This window comes from Gossypium raimondii, chromosome 8 (assembly GCF_025698545.1).
Source record: "Gossypium raimondii isolate GPD5lz chromosome 8, ASM2569854v1, whole genome shotgun sequence".
Classification (NCBI taxonomy): Eukaryota; Viridiplantae; Streptophyta; class Magnoliopsida; order Malvales; family Malvaceae; genus Gossypium; species Gossypium raimondii.
In genome coordinates, this window is record NC_068572.1 from 57,010,521 (window position 1) to 57,031,709 (window position 21,189).

Below are 21,189 nucleotides of genomic sequence, written 5' to 3' on the forward strand. Positions count from 1 at the left end.
TAATATAATACTAAATTTCATAATTACAATTGTTAAATTTTATATAATTTATTAAGCACAAATTATAAATCTTTTATAAATGTCTATAATACCTAATTGAAATATATATATCTATATTAAAAACTGTAATTTTAAAAATCAAGTTTAAATTAAATTTTCAATTATTGTTACTGAAATTACCACATCAAATTAATTAATATAAAATATTATTTATATAATTCAATATAAATACATATAGAAAAAATAAAATAAAAATATATTATTCCGTTCATATTAAACTTTTGAATAATTACTTATATTTTGAATTTAAATTGAAAATAATAATATATAATTAATACAATGAAAATTAATTATATTTTTATCAAAATTATGAGATTAATTTACTATATTATAATTGGATAAAATATAGTTCACATAGCACGTCATTCATATCCCCAGGAATAGCCTAGGCTAGAATTTCAGAAAGATTTGAAGACACTAGTAAATAGACGAAAAATATATATATTTCAAAGTTCAAAGAACTATCAAGTACAAACAATGCTGGTTCATATACAACCAAGACAACTGCTAATTCCGCAGCAAAGTCAGGCCCCATTTTCCGACCTTGCACTGGTAATTTAGAACCCAGCCCCATTTTCAAGGGAGTTAGTCATCATCTGACAAGCAAACAATGTCAGTTGCTCCTCCGCTGTGTTGAGCTGGGTTCGACCGAATACTTAGGGCCAAGCTTGAACTAACACCTGGCAGCAAGTTGCTTGGGGGATTGGGATTGGCACCGGATACTTGATTGTGCATTCCCATTAGAACATCCATTGAAGGTAAAGATGAGTTAGGTAGAGCTGCTAACCCTCCGGCAATTTCATGCCGGATCCTACCAGCTTGGCCAGTAGTTGATAGCTGCCTGTATGCAAGGTTGTGTGACAGCTGACTTGACATTCCACGAGACTGCGATGGAACCCTGCTCAAGGAAATAGAAGCTGAAGGTCTATATGCATGTAAATGAGGGGCTGGAGCACGAATTTCACTGCCCATTTGAAAGTTTCCTGTAACGTGAGAGACGGAACTGATACAGGGAGGTCTAGTTGTAGTGCCTGAGAAAATTTCTAAAGGGTTAACAACCTGCAAAGATGGACGCAAGGTTTGTGCATTGACTACAGGAGAAACAGTTCGCATGCTAGTGCCTGAGAAAATTTCTAAAGGGTTAACAACCTGCAAAGATGGACGCAAGGTTTGTGCATTGACTACAGGAGAAACAGTTCGCATGCTAGTACCTGAGCTAGTTGAAGGGAGACCAGAAGCACCGGAAGGCCACAAAGATGGACCCATGGTTTGTGTATTGACTACAGCTGGTGAAACAGTTTGCATGCTAGTGGCTGAGCCAGTTGAAGGGAGACCAGAAGCAGTGGAAGGCTGTTGAACCATCCGTTGTGATGAAAGTTGAAGTAGCTGCTGCATGAAACTGGAATTTGCCTCTGTCAGAATGACAATGGTTAGGCGGTCAGTATAGTGAAACATTGCAAAAAGGAACGTCTTAGCTACGTGAACGGGTACAAGCAAAATATATTATGGTTGTTGGGTTGGGTGTTGGCTTCTTTATGCTCATACACATATTTATATGCCAGCAAGTTCACACAAACAGTTACCAAGCATACTCTTTCTTTAAACTTTCAACATAAAAATTTGTGGTAACCCAAACAATCAATATAAACAAATTCTAAATTTTCGGTAGTGAATAGAACTATACTGTGTCAAAAGGTTGACCACAACAAATATGGGATTCAGTAGGTAAACCCTAAACCCACCAAGGCATAGAATTTTCATCAAGTGGACGAATCAAAGCATCACTCTGATTCTCTATTCTTTCATTACCATGTTAAAATAATCAAGTAAGATTCACCTTGCTGTATTCCTGCTGAGCCAGATGCCCCACTATCCATACATTTAGACCTGAAGGCCTCAGCCAATATATTATTCAAGAGAACTTTGTTATAATTTACATCAAGCTCCTCCTTCCGGATCAGAAATTCTGTCTCTTTCTCCTGAAGTTTAACTTCGTACTTTCTACGAACCTGAGCCACAACTTCCTCAATTTCCTTCTCACACTCGAATTTCAGCTGCAGCTTCTGTTCAAAGAAGAAGTCTTCAGCAGAAAGTAAACCATATATGATTGTTTACCAAGCAAGCAAGAGGAAACTAACCGTATCTTCATGAACCTTAATGGTCTGGTCTCTTTCTTGGGATATTCTTTCCATTTCATTTTTAAGGGGGTCAGGATATAATGGCAAAGGCGTCCGGGATGATACAGGAGGTGCAGTCTGCAAGGGATGGCCTCTGGAAACAGAAGGAACTGAAGCTGTACTTGTTTCTGAAATCTGCCTCAAATGCCGACCAATGGTTCCATTGATGGGTGAATGAAGGGGCTGCAAAACATCTTGACTGGACAGGTCAATATGGTTGGTTATCGATTGCCTTTGAGCCTGAGAAATTAGGTTAGCATGTTGACCATCATTGCTTGGTTGATGTTCAGTTGCACTAACTGAAGGTAGATCCGGAGAGAGGTTCAAAATTGATTCTGTGGACCTCAACTGCTGTGTATCAGGATTGGACACATTGCAAGTCACATCAACAGCACCGTTAGATGGTAAAGTTTCAGCTACCTGAGAAGCATTTCGCATTTCATTGTTTGCAACATCTCTAGTTTGTATTCCTGAGGAAGCATAAGGAAGAGAACCCACATTTGGGGATACCTGTCCATATAAGAATTGTAATCAAATTGTGAGCTGGCCAGTAGCAGAGTATTGATAGCATAATCTCTCCAATTTATACCACAAGGGTATATTAAATAAATCCACAATAGAGCAGCCAAAGCCATGCAGATTATCTGCATTACCTTCTAATCTATGTTGTTACTACTTTGCTTTAGTTTTTAGGTGTGAAATATCAACATAAGAAATGTCTTAGCAGAAAAAAGTTTAATAGAAAAGACCAAAAAGAATCCTACATACCAAATCTGCCACAGCCTGTAATGAAGATGGATCTGCCAGAGACCGTTCTTGGAATTCAGGTTCTAAGTTCATAAAGCATAGTATGCCATCAAGCCGATCAATTTCGATGGCACATGTTCCATCATTTTCTCTATGAGCACTACCACCTTCGAGGAGTTCACTACAAGCAGTTTCAGGTTCAGCCAAAGAGATCTCTTCAGCAGGCATTGAAAGTGCAGCTGTATCAGGTATTTGTTCTTGTTCTTTAGATGTAGAGGGATTCGTGCAGACAACATTATTCATGTCATCACTGGAACTTGCAATCTCTGATGAGATGTTTGGAACTTCTCCGTCAAGCACATTCAGTGTGGCCCCACCAAGGATCTCTTTCTCAGATGAAGTGTTAGCAGAAATGATATTTCCCTGACAAACTTCAGATGCATTCAAGGCAAGCTCCCCTTCAACCATGGTTAATGTGGTCCCACAAGAAATTTTTTCAGATGAAGGTGTCACCAAAGATGGCAAATTCTCATGATCTTCCCTAGAACTGACAGTCTCAGCTGCTCTTAAATGAACCTCGCCATCAAGATTGCTTAATGTGGTTCTAACAGGATTTTCTCCAGGTGATGGTGCTTCCAACAAGAGAACATTCTCCTGACCACCACTAGAATTGACAATCTTAGTTGTTCTAAAGCAGATATCCCCAACAGCCTTTCCTAATGCAGCTCCATCAGGAATTTTTTCAGAGGAAGGTGCTTCTGCTGAGACATGGGTTTCTTGACCTGCATTGAAATTGGCAACCACAGATTCTTTTAAGGGAACCTCCCCATCAACCTTTGTTAATTTATATATATCAGAATTAATTTCAGATGATGGTACTTGCACTGAGGCTAGATTATTCTGCCCTTCACAGAAAATTACACTCTTAGCTGTTTTCAAGGGAACCTCCGTGTTAGGCTTGCTCAAAGTGGTTCCATCAGGAATTTCCTCATGTGAGCATGCTTCAATAGGAACAGCATTCTCCAGAGCATCAGTAGGAGAAACAGTCTCAGGATTACCATTTGACATTTTCAATTTATATTCATCAGAAATCTGGTCTTCATTCAACCGTCTAAGAGAAAGGACACTCTCGGTAACATCACCTGAACTGACAGTTGGTGGAACTTGAACCCCTACATTTGGAAGTTCTCCTACAGAAACCAGTTCTTTGGGACACGAATCTTTGTTGATGGCCTGTTCTTCACCAACACCCAAACAGACAGTTTTATTGCCCTCCTCAATTAATGCTACCTTAGAATTCTCCTTGCAGGGTCCAGCCATATAAATGGGATCAACTTTGTCAGGAAGAACTTCGGACAATCTTACCTCACTTCCTTTGGCAGATTGAACAGAACTGGAAGAACTTCCTTCAGGAAGATTAGCCTTGCTAACAGGTGGCTTCACTAATTCAACCCTAGCCCAGGACTTAACTGCTTCCACCCAACGAGTCTTTCTCTCTAAAACATTGCTTCTTGCTGCCCCCTGCGATGCCTCAAGGTTCTTAAGGCCTGTATCCATCCTCTGTTTTAGTTCATCAAACTTACTAGCATATTCAATATCCAAATTTTTTATCTTATTAGTCCTCATCAAGAAATTACTGTGCAAACGGATAACAGCTGCTTCTGTTTGTTTCTTGTTCTCCAGCAGAGCTTTTTCTTCCTCGTACTTCTTTTTAAGTTGCTTCATTTCCTCCTTTTGCTTCTCAGTTAGTTTTGTCAACTGCTTATCAAATTTTTTCTCACTTTCGTTGATGCTTTTTGCAAGATCTCTCTGTGCCAATTGAAATTCTCGGGACACTCCAGACTCTGCAATGACCTGTGCATCAGAAGCCTCTTGAAACCTCAATGAATCTTTATCCTCTGTGTTTCCATCAGCTTTAATTGATAATTCAGAACCTTTGGAAGGATTTGAAACCTTCAAACATCCTGTACGATATACAAACATTCTCTTCAGACACCGCAGCAATGAATTAACATAGGCTGCCTCTTCTTTCTTGCAGGTAAAGCCAAGATGCTGCTTTGCAAGTGCAAGTGATTCTTTATGATCAATTTTCTGCTTCAACAAAGAAGCTGTACACCAACACTGAACGTACAGAAAACAAAAGATAAACATGTTGAAGTACCATTACATAATTAATACCTGCTTAAATTCTTATAAACTACATGCAATAGAAGGTTTTAGAAATCTCAAATATTCATAACATATACACAAAAATACAGCAGCTATACACCTTAATAGAATGTTCGAAGTTACCTGAATATTTTTATGGGTAAACTACACTGAAGGTCACTAACCTATTAGAAAATTTACATTTTGGTCACTTAACTTCAAAAGGTTACACAATGGTCGCTGAACTATTCAAAAATTTTCATTCAAGTCACTAGACTGTTAAGTTTTTTTTTTTCTAAAAGTCCAGCTAAAAAACTCCAAGCGTCGATTCAACAATTGGTACGGTGAATCAATACCTATCAACAAGTAGTAAAACATACATTAGATCCAAGCCAATCTGTCAATCAGTGTTGGAAATTCGTAACCTTCAAAGCTATTTCATGAAAAAAAACCAAACTGTAGAAAAGAAAAGAGCTTCTAATTGGTGCAGACGATGCAAATTGAGAAGGCCATACAGAAGTGATTTTAACTTTCGTATAGTTCAGTGACCATTTTGTAACATTTTGAAGTTGAGTGACCAAAATGTAAATCTACTAATAGTTTAGTGACCTTGGTTGTAGTTTACCCTATTTTTATTCATCAAAGTAAAATACGTAGACAAATCTAAGCACATATATTAATAAATAAATCCAAAAAAGGGTTTATATCAAAGAACAACAAGAGGAGAATACAAACAAAAACAAAGATGGGCTCCTTTGACTATTTTCTAGACCTAAGAACTAGACATGACCTACTTAGTTCTTTACCTCTCTCTCCATGCAAGAAGAGTAATTCTAGCTGAACTCAACCTTCACTTGCCTATAGATGAAAGACATCTCTATATAAAACTACTCTACCCGATCAAGGTTGAAGGTTAAAGTTTCAACCTATTCCATCTAAATTAAATAATGTGTCCTACTGTATTGAGTGGACCATTAGAAAGATAGCCAACTTAAGCATCAAAAACTCAGTAGAATATTTTGAGTGCAAGCTCTAACAAAATACGACATGCAAATTTACCAACGCGATGGTAAGAGTATTCACCTTTCACTCCTCACCATTTGGAACCAAGATTAAACATCAAAAACCTTTTCAACAAGAAGTTGCAAACATTATAAAGAAAGAAACACAGCTTGACTATGCCAAGTACGAACTTATGAACAAAATATACCATCACAAGATTCGGCACACGGATCTAAAACTGATTGGAATACATATTGCCAAAAAAAAGATGAAATATAGCACAATTGGCACAAAAAGCTAGGCCTGAAAAGTGCAAGTTCCTGAGTCCTACCAAGGGGAATTCCACATAACATAATTTCCATCATATCCATTTGCTTACAAAGGCAAAACTGCAAATAATACAGCAGCTGTCTATGAGAAGGGGTAAAAGGAGTGGACATTTGATGTCAAATTTAACAGCATTTAAAAAAAAAAAGTTAAGTATAATAAAAGCCTAACTTCATTCTCTCAAACATAAAGGACAAACTAATGGATACAATCAGAGCATATGAAAGACATCCTAGTCCAATTGCATAATAAATTTAAGAAAATAAAAGCGAATAAAGGTCTAACCAGAGAAATCTGAAATGCCTGCAAAATGGTCTCTGGTTCCCTATTGACCAGATGGTTATTCATGACATATTCAAGAAACTTTCCGGCTAAATCCCTCACACCCTCCTACAACACAAACAAGAAGCACCACAAAATAAGCTGTTATAATACTAGGCTGATAGAATGGAAAGGCTTTGATGCTGAACCATTACAGAGAAAAAGAGATTTCAAGGCCCACCGTTACAGAAAATACATGAAAAGTATTTATAATAAAAAGCTCAAAACCCCCTATATTAGTAAATAGATGAAAAAGATCCTTCTTTTCCATCTTATCTCCAGAGGAAAATTTTCAGAAGTGAAATAAATGACAAACCAGGCAGCATTTCTACAAAACAACATCCTAAACTGGCCCATTTTCAAAAACCCTATTGAAGCAACTTTTCCACTTTTAGTCATATTAACATAAAAATGATATAACGGAACTCCAGTAATCTGCAACAGCCAGCCAGAAATGGTTGCATAAGAAAATAATAGTCAATAAGAAGTGCAATTCAAGATTGGAGTGTTCTAGAGAACTATATTTATGAACCATATTTTTCCCTCTACTCTACCTACCTCTTTACTTTCAGAACTGAGAAACAAAAAGCATTCTGAAATCTCTAATGAAGTTAAATATCCCCCTCCCACAAAATATTTTTCAATGGTATGTTTTTTATTTTAACAAAATTAAGAACTAAAAGCAAAGCCCACACTGAGCACGTCTAATTTTAGTTCTTCCACTGGTGATTAAGGCACATACTGAGAGATGTAGAACTTCACATAGTTTTGCTATCTGTGGCCACAAAATAACATGGAGAGTCTTCTGAGAATCAAGCTGTTTTCTTCTTCTCTCCCATTCTACCATGTTAAGAGATGGTGTTTCTGAGATATCACTGGCCAGATCAATTGAGTTGGTTGCATGAATTTTATCACTCACAGGATCAGCCAATTTACTCAAAGGAGATACTGAGGTTCCTGTGCTTCCTGCAAATAGTAAGAGTATTCAGGAAAGACCAAATGAGAGAACTATCTTCTACCAAAACTCAATTCATTGCATTTTAATTGCCCATTACCTTGTCTGTCCTCTTGTAGCCCATGTCTTGGAGAGGGATGATCGTTTCCATCATTGACCACCTTGCGTCTCTTTACAACTTCAGCACTTTCAACCTCAGATTTCTTTTGGATATCATCGAGGTATAGACCCCTTTTCCGGTTCCTCTGAAACGAAGAACAATACTTCCACCTCGGACTCTTTCCCTCCAAAAGTTTTGTCCAAAATATATGAGGTGGATCTTCATTCATCACTTGGATTTTCTGCTCGCCAAACAATGGCATTTCTGTCCTATACATTCCTTGATTTTGTTTGGCTTGTAAAATTAGGGATAATTTGCTTGCATCATTGTCTATCCCAGTTTGACTCAGTAAGATAAAGAACTCTTGAATCACGTCTTTCAGAAGTGATTGCTCAGGCAAGTTACTTGCATCCAAGGCTGGGATACCATGAATTTTTTCCAACTGGCTGAGTAGGTACGGAGCCCCCCATTTAAGCAGCATGTGACTACTACTAGGGCTTATGTTCACTATGTTGTTATCAAGTGTCTTGTCTTGTTTTGAAAGCATCAAAATCTTTTCCTCCACAGTAAATGCTGAATATAAACGAAATACTTTTATTTCTTCAAAGTGAGAATCAAGTGTTATCTTCTGCAATGCTCTTAGATCATTCACTGGGCTCCAATCACTTCCAAATATTACGACGGTACTGATTGCAGATAATTTGATGCTGGAAAGACAAGCACGAGTTTCCAATAAGAAGACAAATCTCTTCCTCTCATTATTGAATTTATTCAAAGCAGATTGCTTCCTTGAAGGGGTGACACCACCATCTACGCGTTCATAAGAATCTGTACCAAATCTTTGGCGCAGAAAGTCATCCAAAATGTCTCCCATTAAATCCCTTCCAGAACCACCAGTGTACTGTCAATCAAACCATCTACATGAGAAACATAAAATAGCCAAAACCTTGTTTTGCGGGAGTAATTACTATTTAGAAGTTATATGCAAGCACATTCATAATAAAGAAGTAATTACTATTTAGACAAGGGTTTGTTAAAGTAGTTCAAGACACAAAACAACAATATTCATACAAGCAGTAAAGTTACCATTGCATGTTGAATTTAAATCCCAAAATGCTACTTTAAGACATTGAAACATCAAAAGGCAGAGGCTAGACATTAATTGACACAACGACCTATTGAACCAGTCTATTCAAGTTAACCAACATTACTGTCATGTAACAACCAGTTCAGCATGGCTGGATTTTCCATCAGAAATCAGTTGAAAATATAATTAGAACATTTTAAAGAGCTCTCACCTAGAATTTATCAGAAATCAGTAATATATATTCTGCTCATTACAAGTTCTCACAATATGTATCAAGCAGTTTCTCATGGCAGCTTTTTGAAAGGTCAAGTTAGCATTTTCGACTTTAGCTCAACTTTTGCAAAAGTTGAAAGTTTCATGTAGAGACCCAATTGGTCAATTCAGCTTCTTGAGAAATAAAGCTGTCCCAAGAGCAAGACCAAACAGGTACTGAGCTACACATTCATTTTTACATGACAAGCACCAGAGCCTTTTTATTTCTGCCACCAGTCAAAACATCAAAATGGCGTATGGCAGGTAAAGTGCTTTAACAAAAGCACGGTAGAACCCCGGAAATGTAACTTTATTTGCTTTTAACAAACTCATAAACAATAATGTACAGGGGAAAATACATACAAGCTTCTTATGTACATTAATCGCTTCAGCATCATCTGCTAAAGAATATCAATAACATAAAACGTGCATAATGCTATATACTGGTTCAGAACCCCTTGTCAAGACAAGTGTACCTGGAAAAGAACAAGCACTTTTAACTCTTGTTTCTTGATCTCCAAAAGAATTGCATCAAGTAGTTGTAATTTGCCACTTGCTTTTATGCCAACATCCAAAAACTCAACATCCTTAAGGCCTTTAGTGAGCCGCATTTGAAGGGATTCATCCACAACATAAGGATGATCACAACACTGTCAACAATTACCATGAAACACAATATTAACTCATCATAAAAGTAAACTTTTACACATCCTCATTCTAATGCATATATCATGAGAAAAAAAAATCAACTCAAATACATATACTATAATTATGATAATAATAAAAAGATAAAACAGGGCATTTGGAAATCCAAAATAAATAAAAGGAATTCAAACAAGTGGGGGATGATTAAAGATTCTAAGTTTGAGCTGTAACGATTTATTCCATCCTAAAGATATAAATAAATAAATTTGCATTTCAAGATTTTCTACAAGCACTATCAGCTTACTAAATCCAAATAGCAAAACTTATGATAATGCAACAGAAATTTTCTAACTTATCTTTGAAATGTAACCTAACCTTAATTTCTAAAGTCCATACAGCAGGCTAACACACAACAACCAGAAATTGGCTAGAATATTTTGATATATTAGATTATTTGAAAATAAAAAGGGGAGGAGGGGGAGTCCAAACCATGTAGATGATGCAAAAAGTTCAGTAAACTCAACCTTTCTGCTGGTGATAAGAATGTTACGGAGAGCTCCTACAGGATCAGTCTTTGAAGGTGAACACAGTGAGAGAGAGTTTGAAAGTAGAGTAAAGCAATACCGGTCCAGCTGTGGAATGGATAAGAGTACAGGAACCCAGTACTCTACAAACCTAGATGATTCATAAGCGACGTACTTTGCCAACCTCTCCTTCAAAATAGCAATATTATCACTTGAAGTCATTTGCAAGCTGTCACTACCATTTGAATCGCTCTCAGAATCAAGCAGAGAAAGAAGATTAAGGTACTCAACCACATTATCCTGCAGAAACCATGTAGCATACATAAATCAACCTGCAGAAAACAATAACAAGTGAAAAGTAGAATTGCCAAACCTTCAGTTGACTGCTGATAATCAGAAGCCTCTTACTAGCAGTAAACATCTTAATTTGTTCAAAACATGAAGCAATTGTTGGACGTTGGCACTCATCGAGTATTATTACCTCCCATCCTATGCAATCAAGCACATTCAAGTCCTGCAGAACCACAATAAAATTAACAGGCAAACTAATATCAGGTGAATAAAAATGTGGCAATTTTTTCCTCAATTGAAAATTGGATAGTTAATTCAAGAAAACTCATTAAACTAATAACAAATAGTGATGCAGCACTGCATCCTAATAACTTTGAAATCTGGATACAAATTGATCAAAAGGTGCAAAGTATAAATTCTCACACAAAACAAGTATACCTTATTTGATACTTGCACTTCTTGTCAAACTTAAACAGACAACAATTTTCAAACTATAATTTATCACAGAAGATGGCATATACCTCGCTGACAACTTCAGGTGAGGTTATAAGTACTTGAAACATTACACAACCTCCTTCTTCATAAAACTCCAGGTTCCTAATGCTATTCCGAATTTCTTTACTGCCACTGTAAACCACAACATCGGTAGCTGGTTCCAAACGCAAGAACTCCTCATCCCATAGATATTGTAAAGTGGAAGTTGAGATAATGAGAAAAGGCCTTGACTTGTCAGATGGAAAAGACATAATGAAAGAAATAACATTTGGAATCCTTTCCTGCAAAAAATAGAAACAATTCAGAACTATTGCACATGAAGCTTTGCAGCTCACTACTGTAATGTAATGGTGTATGCAGGTAAGGTGTATATTACGGATCTTGTGCGTATTGTATCTTTTTATAAGCTTACACATGTATGATTGCCAGTAGGTCAGCTTTCCGCATAGGCAAAATGAGAAAAAAAATTCATGGGCATCTATTGGGTTGTTTTTCACATATTATGCTACATCTGGCATTTCACAAGGTTAATGAGCATGTGTGCACGTACCCACATGTATGTAAGTAGACCCATGATTTAGACCCATGATTTAACTCAAAATGCTTGATCAGATCATCTTCAGATACACTACAGACCCAAGTAACAACATATTTGATCAAGCGTACCTGATTATCAAAAATTACAGCATTCTGGCTCCTAGGCCAATTGTTGCTTAGTTTGCTAACAAAATCAAGATTAGCATCTATTCCAGATGAAACACCAGCTGGTAATTGAGAAAACTTTAGAGATGTACCTGCTCTGTCCTGTGCAAGCTCCTAGTTAGTTAGAAACAAGCCCTTCAAATAAAAGGGGAATAGAACATACATATTATAACTGTTAAATCGCGATAGTGGTGGCGTAACAGGTAAATGAAGCCCAAACCAAATCTTGCCAAACAAAAATGTCCACATAATTCATAAGGCTCAATAGTGGTACAACATAATAATTTAACAAATACAAATCTCATGGTTAACATCAAATCAAGTGGTGGTAGCTTTTAAAAATCACAAGTTCAAATATAAAAAGATATTAGGGCTTGAACCAATAGTTATTATTTGGGGTTTTAAACCTGAATGTTACATGTTCACACAAGGGATCCGGCAAAGGGTTGATGATGTGGCAGTGCTATACCCTCCTTGTGGCCTCCCAGAATAGCCAAGCAACAAATGCTATGCAAACCATAGGTTATTTGTCCACTAGTCCAAGCATGTAAATACATATTAAACAAATTATAGACAGATGCATCTTAACCACTACGAAATACCAACATATTAAGTTGGACCAAATCTTGTTAGAATATAAATTATTTCACACTTTTCTTTAGGCACCTTAAATTTAGAAGATTTCTTTCCCTTCTTGAAACAAGTTTCATAATCTCGTATAAGGCTCTGGCCTTCTGGACAACGGAAAAAGGAAGCATTATCCAACTCCCATGAAGCATGCTCATAACCAAGACCACACCATTTCACAAGCCACTCAACATGACAACATAACTTATCATCATCATGCCCGTTACAATGACGATCACACTCGGTAATCAACAATCTTTTCTGTAGCAAATGATGTGGCACTGCCCAGTGTTGCTTCCACACAGAACCCTGAACAATAAACATATCTGAATGACCATCTCGAGTAACATTTTACAAAATAATCCTCCACTGAAGGAATATGACTGTGAACCTGATTTTTTCTGTTATATTTAGCTACAAGTAATGGAGCTTCAAGCAACACCTGGTTCTCCGGTAACCAACAATTATGAACATGAGCAAGACCTTTGTATTTCACAAAATATTGCTTCTGTCCTCGCAATCCTAAAACCAAACACCAAATGCAAAGTATTATCAGTAACAGCTCATTCATCCTATATGTTATTGTTACGAAGTACAGCAATTATCAAACAAAACAAATCAAGATAGCATTACTAAAAACTTTGGCAACATAATCTACCAAAGCAGTCAGAAAACATCAATGGCACAATTATAGAAATATGTTGCAATGAGGGGTAAAAAAAGCTATGGAAATAAGAAGATAATTGATTGTTCCCATACCATCCTCCAAAGCCTCCAGTTCTCTAGAATCCCAAATTGCTTCTATTCCCTCTGAAACCGAATACACCCCTGATTCTAATTTTTTCCTCACACATGATAGACAGTACCAAACTCCAAGATGGAACTCCTCAAGGGGAGGTTCTAGACACGAAAGATGATAACTTCTTTGACAACCTTTTCCATGACAGCGTCTAAAATAGGATGACAGAGTGTAAGATAAAATACATCCAAAATTTAATCACAGAGTAGTCATCAAATATAACTAAGAATATACTGAACAATCTAAAAAGATTAAAATTAACACAAAGTTATGTAGGACATGCTAAAGACCTGTGAAAGTCCTTAATTGTCCAAATGTCTCCTATCTAATTGACTGAAATTTCTTTTAAACATTAAGTCATAGAAGAACAAATTAAGTTAACATTACAAAATTATAACAGGGATGGTTATCAACTATGTTAACAGGACTCAAGACACGGATAAGGATCCAAGTGTCAGATTCATTGTTGTCACAAAAGTTTGGACACAGATACTTAGTGTGGATTTTTTATAATACCATTTTTAATTAAAAAGATGAAATTAATGATTTTAGTGTGGAATTTTTAAAATATCAACTCTTTTTAATGGTTTTTTTAAAAAATAATGATATTATATCCCCTTTCCACTTTCCTTTTTTACCTTTTTTCCCCTCTCAAACTCTCCACCTTCCCCAAAAATTGTGCCTGACATTATTTTTACATATTACTCTCTTATAAAGACAAAAATCCAATGCAAATATAGGGTATGACATTTATTATGCCCTATTTTTTTATCATTTATTTCAAACGTTTTTTTCTCTTTCTTTTATCATCGTCTTCCTTCTACCATGTCTATCTCTTCTCTTTCATCTCTGCAAATCAAAGTTCTCCCTTTTTCTCTTCTCAGTTATCACCCACAGCCATGTCCACCATTTTCTGCCAGAACTGACCCACTGACCCGTATCCCGTGTCAGGATCCATATTGGATCGTGTCAACCCGGGTACGGCACCCCAAACAGAAGAGTCCAGGTAACAAAGGTTATCAAGACACATAAAAAGGGCAACCCAAAATATTTATAAGAATAGTGAATCTAAATCTCTTATTAATCAAAGCATCTAATGCAGAATAAAACTACTCATTAGCTCCACATATTCACCTATCAACCATATAAAATTATAATATACGTAAACCGATGAAAAAGGGTTACCCACAAGAGCTTCCCATCAAGTTTGCATACAATGCAAGTATTTTGATCATTGCATGTTTGAAGATCTGCAGAGGAGATGCATTGTTGCATATAACTACAGGGCTTTTCAGCATGTCCCGTGCTAATACCAACATCAGGTTCCCCTCTATCCTAATACAATGCAGCAAAACAAAGGAAACAGTTATGAAAAGGTCAAATAAAAATCAAATAAAATCATTAGATAAGGGTTAGAAAAAAAATCATTATCATGAGACCTTAGTAGAAAACTAGATCCTTACTCCACTAGTACAACAAAGTAAGTAAGCATTTGCTACAAAAGTTACTAATCAACCAAAGACATCTACTGTTGGTTTCTTGGATTCTGACATCCATCTTTTTTTCAACAAAAGATAATAAAAGGCATACCACATAAGAGGCTAAGACAAACTCAGGCAACCAAAACCTTGCCTATCAAAGACATCACATTTTTAAACTTAGCAAACTTCATTCGATAAAAATTAATAAATCAACAAAAAAGATTGAATTTCCCTTTTCCGCAACAGATGAAAAGTAAAAGGATTGAAAACCTGCTCGACACTATCCATTAAGAAAAAATCAGAAAAGGAAAGGCATGCAAATCCCAATTAATTCTTATTTTATTTATAACCTTCCTCGGTTTTCTTTTAGTAAAGAGTATCTAGGAAAGTAAAAACAACCTTAATATCGGAGGATCCAAACACCCAACCTTCCTCAGCTTTCTTTTATTCATAAGTATATATATATAGGAAAAAGGGTTCAAAAGAAATGAAAGAAGAAAAACAACCTTAGTATCGGAGGATCCAAATAACTGGTTTGCATTAAAAGAGCAAGTCTCCTGCTTTTTTGAACCACAGTTGACCCTGCAAAATATGAATTCATATTTCTTTAAAAAAGAAAAGAATATACTTCATCCGTTTCATGATAAGGCATTCCCAAAATTCGAAAAGAAAAGCTAAAACTGCTCATAAACAAAGGCTGTACCATTATTACAAATTCATTTACTTTTTATTATAACCACAGGCAGCATTGAGAGACAGTTCAATTTGTAACACAATAAAATTGTTGGTATCTCAATCCATAAATGTAAGGTAGTTGAGTGTGGTGAATTTAATTTGGTTGAATTAATTAACAATCTAATTTTGTTATAAGGAGCATTATTAAAAAAGTAAAAATTCTTAGCAAAAGATTCAGTTTTAGTGAACTAGAACTGGGTCCAACAAAATCATCCACTGGAGGTTTCACGAATATTCTCGTGGTTGGTGAGTCATGATATCTATTGAAATGCTAACATCATAAAACAACATACATCATAATCTAGTTTACTGTCCTATTTTTGTATTTAACAAAGGCCAAAAATGCACCCTGACCAATTAGAACCTAAATAAGCATCCTAGCACTATTATTCTTAGTACGTCTACATGCAACCATCACAAACACCAACAGCCCTCAACTAAGCATTTACATATATCATATTTCAACACCAAATATTCCCCTTTATCTTACAAACTAAACATAGAAATAGATGCAATCATTTCCCTCTTGCTCAGAAATAAGCCTCGCAATGACAAAAATCTAGCTTATATCCTCTCCAAGATGTACATCATGCCATCACATTCAAAATTAATCTCAAGCTTAAGGACCTCAACCTACATATTAAAAAAAAAGAAGAAAAAAACTAGAATGACTAGCAAAAAGATCTAATTTGGTAGGACTTTAGGGGAATTTAAAAAAGAAAGTATAATATCACGATCAAGGACCAGCCCAAGCAGGATGGAAGTTACCAACTTTGGACTTCGCAGATTTTCCTGCATGGCCTTTCCAGCATCATCATTAACTTCTCCATCTACCAAACGATTCTTAACAATTTGTGGAACATCTTTCGTTGAACACATATCCTTGCAACTATCCTTTTGGCAAGTAGAAAATGATTTATGCTCATCATTTTTTTCAAATGCTTCCTTTACAGATTGATTTGTACTTGCCACCACAGACCTTTCATGAGTTCTCTCGGTGAGTTTTTCTAAAAGTTCCACCTCCCTGTTTCGACAATCAGTTCTGTTCAGATCACCACAATGATCTACAACACAAGCAGGCAAGCATAAGAATAATATAACTGAAAAGAAGAGTAACACATATTTTAGATCAACATAATATGTCCTAGAAAAGGAGGTTCATATACAGATGAAAGAAGCAAATCAGAGGTACACGCATAGACCGTCAGAGTTACACTTATGAGCAATTATAATCTGAAAAATGAGGGAGGAAGAATGAACAGAAGCTACCAGCTCTATCAACTTGCTGAGGTGTTTTCCTTAACAATGCTCTATAGGCACGAGCATCCATCCTCTTCTTCTGTACCTCACCTTGCCCATCTTCTTGTTCATTCTGTTTAACTTCTACACTTCGCGTAGTCAATGGTTTCACACTGTTCTCTTCTTTCTCTTTCTTCCTTTTTCTATCCAAGAACCCAGGACTCGTATCAGACTTCTTTGATCCCAAAGAACCAGATGAGGAGAGCATCTTATCCCTCTCAGACCTCCTCAGAGGACTCAAATTCTTCTGCTTTTCAATTTGCTCAGATTTCCTCTTAACTGGGGAAGTCATTGAATTGAAATTTTTTATCTGCTTCTCAAATCGCTCTGACTTTTGAGTACTACAATTCACTGATGTTTTTCCACCAGTTTGACTTTGGAATCACCATCTTCACCACCCTTAGCTTTACTAGACCTAACAGCAAGCGTCGTGCCTTCAAAATGAACAAAAAGAATCTTAAAACAATGCATAGAGAACGCAATTAATTCACATCTAAAAAAGCCTAGTTGTGGACAAAATAAAGGGATGATTTATTGCTATAAATTATGATTCAATAATATCTGCATAAATTCTCATGAACAAGAAAGCAACCATATATGCAGAGTGTCAAATAACATCACAATCTGCACAATGCCACAGCTCCAAACCCTAAAAAACCTAACTCAAGCCACCAATACAGTCAATAAACATTGTTACCACCAGTTATACACAAGTTAAGTTATTTCAATATAATCGCATACGGTTCAAACTAAAACCCTAACTAACTTGAAAAAAAAAAGTAAAAATAAAAATAAAAATAGAGACTCATGACAATATCGTGATTTCCATGCTTAAGTATGGCCTTACCTTCATGCAAATCCGATGAATAAAAATTTTTCCCGTTTAAGATTCGATTACCTTTTTATTTCAAAGCTCAGTTATGTTTCCTAATAAAACAATCTTTGATTAACAAATGCGAGCAAACGTCCTTTTTTTTTTTTTTTCTACCCGAGAAAACGAGGGAATATGAAGGAAAATTTTAACTAGGTTTTTTGGAAACTTAACTTTTACACAGTTTTCAATTGAAACGTCTCTACACCTTTGTAGATGCTAAAGATTTTATAGAACAACAAACACGAAATTACCGAAAAGGCCTTAACAAGGCTTACGATATTCCGTTCCCTTTGCGCGCGAATCTGGAAAAAATTAATTGCATTTTCCCTCTGTTCATTCTGTTGACCGTTCAAGACTTTTGAGTCCACCTATTATTGCACATCTCAATTCTCAAGCCCAACCAAAAATTAATGGTCTGTTTGATAGGGTGAAAATATTTTCCAGAATTAATTTTCCACATTTTCTGGTGTTTGTTTGTTGGAAAATATTTTCTTCATGTAAAACCAATTACAAACACAGGAAAAAGGATGTCTTTAGTTTTGGAAAATATCTTACCGTTTCTAATTCGGTAAGACATTTTTAGGAAAATTTTCCTTTCCCTTTCCCTTCCCCTTCCCCTTCCCCTTCCCCTATCCTTGACACCTGATCGTCTGCTTGCCATCAGCCAACACCGATTCTTAACAATGATAACAAGGCGTTCATCAAATATGGAATTACGCCTAAATCAGAACTCCTAAGAGCTTTCTAAGGTGGAAATGGCTCATTAAAGTTTTCGAGATAACCGCTTTCCATAAAAACATAGTTCTGATCTTCTCATGAGAATTCAGGTTAATATGGGTCTTGAAATTGGGATTTGGGGTTTTTTGTTAATTAGTTGTTCATGTAATTTGTTTCCCAATTTTGGAAGAATTGGTTCTCTCATTGTTGGGATTTCCATGTAGTTCTCTCTCTGTCATCAATGTGTATTTTTTCATTAATTTTCACTTATTTGATTTCTAAATCGAGTCCGGTTCTTGCTTTTTCTTGCTAGATGGTAGATCGGTCCGGTTCTATTTTTCTTGATTTTAGATCATTTCATCTGCTTTCTAAAATGAACTTGAAGACATGAGATCGGTGCGGTTCTATTTTGGACCACAGAGTTTTGGTTAGATTTAATATCACTTTAGGCTATATAGGTGGCATAATTATTGGCAAATGAAAACTTTCGGCATAAATTTACAAGAAAGATAATGATATACCTCTTTTTCTCTTTAATTTAAAGTTTTAGGGTTATGCAATTTGACTTCTCAGTTTGTGGATATCTTCTTATTTGACGTTTTAAACTTTACAGTTTACGACGATGCCTTGAAGCTTGTTCGTTCAATGGTCAGTATTGATCTTTGAACTTTATATTTGAGGTTTATTCTCTTCTAAATTGATTGAACATTCCGTAAGCATTGTTGAGTCTGTTAGCAATGAGAACAATATCTTGCTCTGTTTCCTGGTTAATTAGCATTTTCCGGATTTTTAAGATTATTATTGGACTAATATATTTTAGTGTAATCCATGCATTTCATATTTCTTTCATCGATGCATCGGTCTTTGTTTTAAACCGCCAATTATCGGTTCACTATATTTTCTATTATTTTTCGACAATATTTTTGATGACTACATCTACCCCATCTCAAAGAGGAAATATGATCGCACCACCAAGAGGAAGCGCAATTGCTCGCATCGTGATTGGAAGAGAACGAGTTCTTTTGAATCATGAAGCACTTCAACAGTAAAAAGTCGATTGGTTTTGGTTTTCGTTGTCTATTGCAAATAAATATCAAGTTCAATTTTCTCTGCTTTCCGGAACAAGGGATTCATTTCTTCAAGCAAATTTTGATATTTAATGTCCGAACTTAAATGGAATGAATCATAGAGTATGAACAAAAATATATTTGTTGTAGATCACTATCATAATAAATTCGAGGATGTTATGCATGCAAGGCAAAATCAATGTAAACCGCTATACTGAGTCGGTTCAAGATACTCTTGGTTTATGTTGGTTTATCCTCGTGACTTTCATTTTCTTCCTCTATGTCCTCTTCGCTTTCCAATTGAGCAGTCATCAAAGCCGAAGCGAAACAAGTTTCTCAAGCCTCTCTAGCACAATTGCGTAAACAATATACTGAATAGCAATCCAACTTTAGTGAGTATTGTGCATTCTTCCTTTCGATTCTTGACTCGTGGGAATCTCTAAACCGATGGCTTGATGCTATCCGCTTAGTTTACAGTTTATGCAAGAGGTAAGACCGATGTTCTCGCCAATATCATTACAAGCTAATTATTGTGTTGAGCTTACATTTTGTCCAAGTCCTTTATATCTGTCTTCGATTTTGGTCTTGTATATCATCAAATATTTTGGAATAATGTAAGGTTGAGCTAACTTCTATGTCAAATTATTCATTTGGCATTTAGATGATAATATATTTCTTCTGCTGCTTATAAGGCATTTCCATTCTATCTTCACTAAGACTTGGGAGTTTATTTTTCTTAAAAAGTAAATATATCTAGGCATCTACCATGTTGTAATTGTTGCGAGCTTTGTTTTTGATCCTCCATTGTTTTTGCTTTTTTGGGGGTTAATCTGCTGTGTTTCTGCTGTTGATGGAGTCTTTGCTATAAACTCATCATGGTTAATCAATTCGGATAATTGAAACAATTTCATCTATTGAAAGGTTTGGAAATTTACTTAATCAATCCAGAATTCGAGATGAATAAGAAATCTATATCCAAGCCTACTTGCTTCTCTAAAATAAATTACAATTATTTGTACATACTAACTAATATTTTCTCAAAAGTAACATATATTTTTGGCTAAAATAAATTACAATTATTCAATACTTGTTTTTTTAACACAATTACAAATAATTTATTTGATATTAGTTTTTTTGAATTTATAACGATTAATATTGTAGCTTAATAATTGAGTATTATTATAAATAAATCATTGCAATATATGTAAAAACAATTTAAAATATAAAATTTATTAATATATATTAATATATGTAAAAACAACTTTTCCGGAAAATATTTTCAGAAATCATCAAACAATGAAAAATATTTTACATGATTCAATCAAACACCGAAAATATTTTCCAAGAAATCATTTTACGAAAAAGTAAAACATTTTCCAGAAATCATTTTACGGAAAACATTTTACTGCCAATCAAACAGACCCTAAATGAAATTCTCAGCTATAAAATCAATTCAATTATATTTAGCATAATGGTTTATTTAGTGTTGTAATTTTAGGACATTTTACTAAAAAAAGCCCCTTTTTTAAAAAAATTATCGAAATGGGCCCATTATTTAATTATTTACCTGAATGATCCATTTTTCGGAAAATCGCATCCACGTCAGCGCAATGTCAGGGGACGCGCCAGGAAATCGCGTCCACGTCAGCAAATCGCGCTGACGTGGACACGATTTCCTACCACATGGCGCGGTCCGGGGGACACGATTTTGTCGTTTTTCCCACGTTAGGTTTTTTCGGCTTTTAGGGCTTAGGGTT

General features: G+C 35.6%; 1 protein-coding gene across 16 annotated transcripts; it reads right to left on the bottom strand.

Moving 5' to 3' along the window:
• Window positions 1–485: 485 nt before the first annotated feature.
• Window positions 486–18,053, bottom strand: LOC105792405 (helicase protein MOM1). 16 transcript variants are annotated; one of them, XM_052635123.1, is made up of 21 exons: window positions 17,622–17,851; window positions 16,745–17,208; window positions 16,248–16,539; window positions 15,247–15,322; window positions 14,449–14,594; window positions 13,220–13,410; window positions 12,852–12,982; window positions 12,500–12,769; window positions 11,798–11,935; window positions 11,158–11,412; window positions 10,719–10,859; window positions 10,346–10,645; window positions 9,653–9,826; window positions 7,838–8,738; window positions 7,525–7,748; window positions 6,747–6,851; window positions 3,006–5,105; window positions 2,199–2,747; window positions 1,898–2,123; window positions 1,272–1,472; window positions 486–1,181 (listed from the first exon to the last, which is right to left on the bottom strand). In XM_052635123.1, exons 2-21 carry the CDS (start codon window positions 17,064–17,066, stop codon window positions 646–648), a joined length of 7,278 nt encoding a protein of 2,425 aa, XP_052491083.1. In that variant the 5' UTR covers window positions 17,067–17,208; window positions 17,622–17,851; the 3' UTR covers window positions 486–645. The 16 variants fall into 16 exon arrangements, with proteins under 16 accessions (XP_052491083.1, XP_052491084.1, XP_012476421.1 ...); XM_052635124.1 differs by having other exon boundaries at window positions 486–1,119; window positions 1,210–1,472; XM_012620967.2 differs by having other exon boundaries at window positions 486–1,091; window positions 17,622–17,850.
• Between the last annotated feature and the right edge of the window lie 3,136 nt (window positions 18,054–21,189).

Bases quoted from the DNA above. Each gene is read 5' to 3' on its own strand.
- LOC105792405 (XM_052635121.1), bottom strand. From the start codon at position 17,066: ATGACTTCCCCAGTTAAGAGGAAATCTGAGCAAATTGAAAAGCAGAAG. The intron at 11,936-12,499 runs GTGCCTAAAGAA...GAGCTTGCACAG, and splicing joins AGAAATCTTCTAAATTTAAG to GACAGAGCAGGTACATCTCT. The intron at 5,106-6,746 runs GTTAGACCTTTA...CTGTACGTTCAG, and splicing joins AGGCATTTCAGATTTCTCTG to TGTTGGTGTACAGCTTCTTT.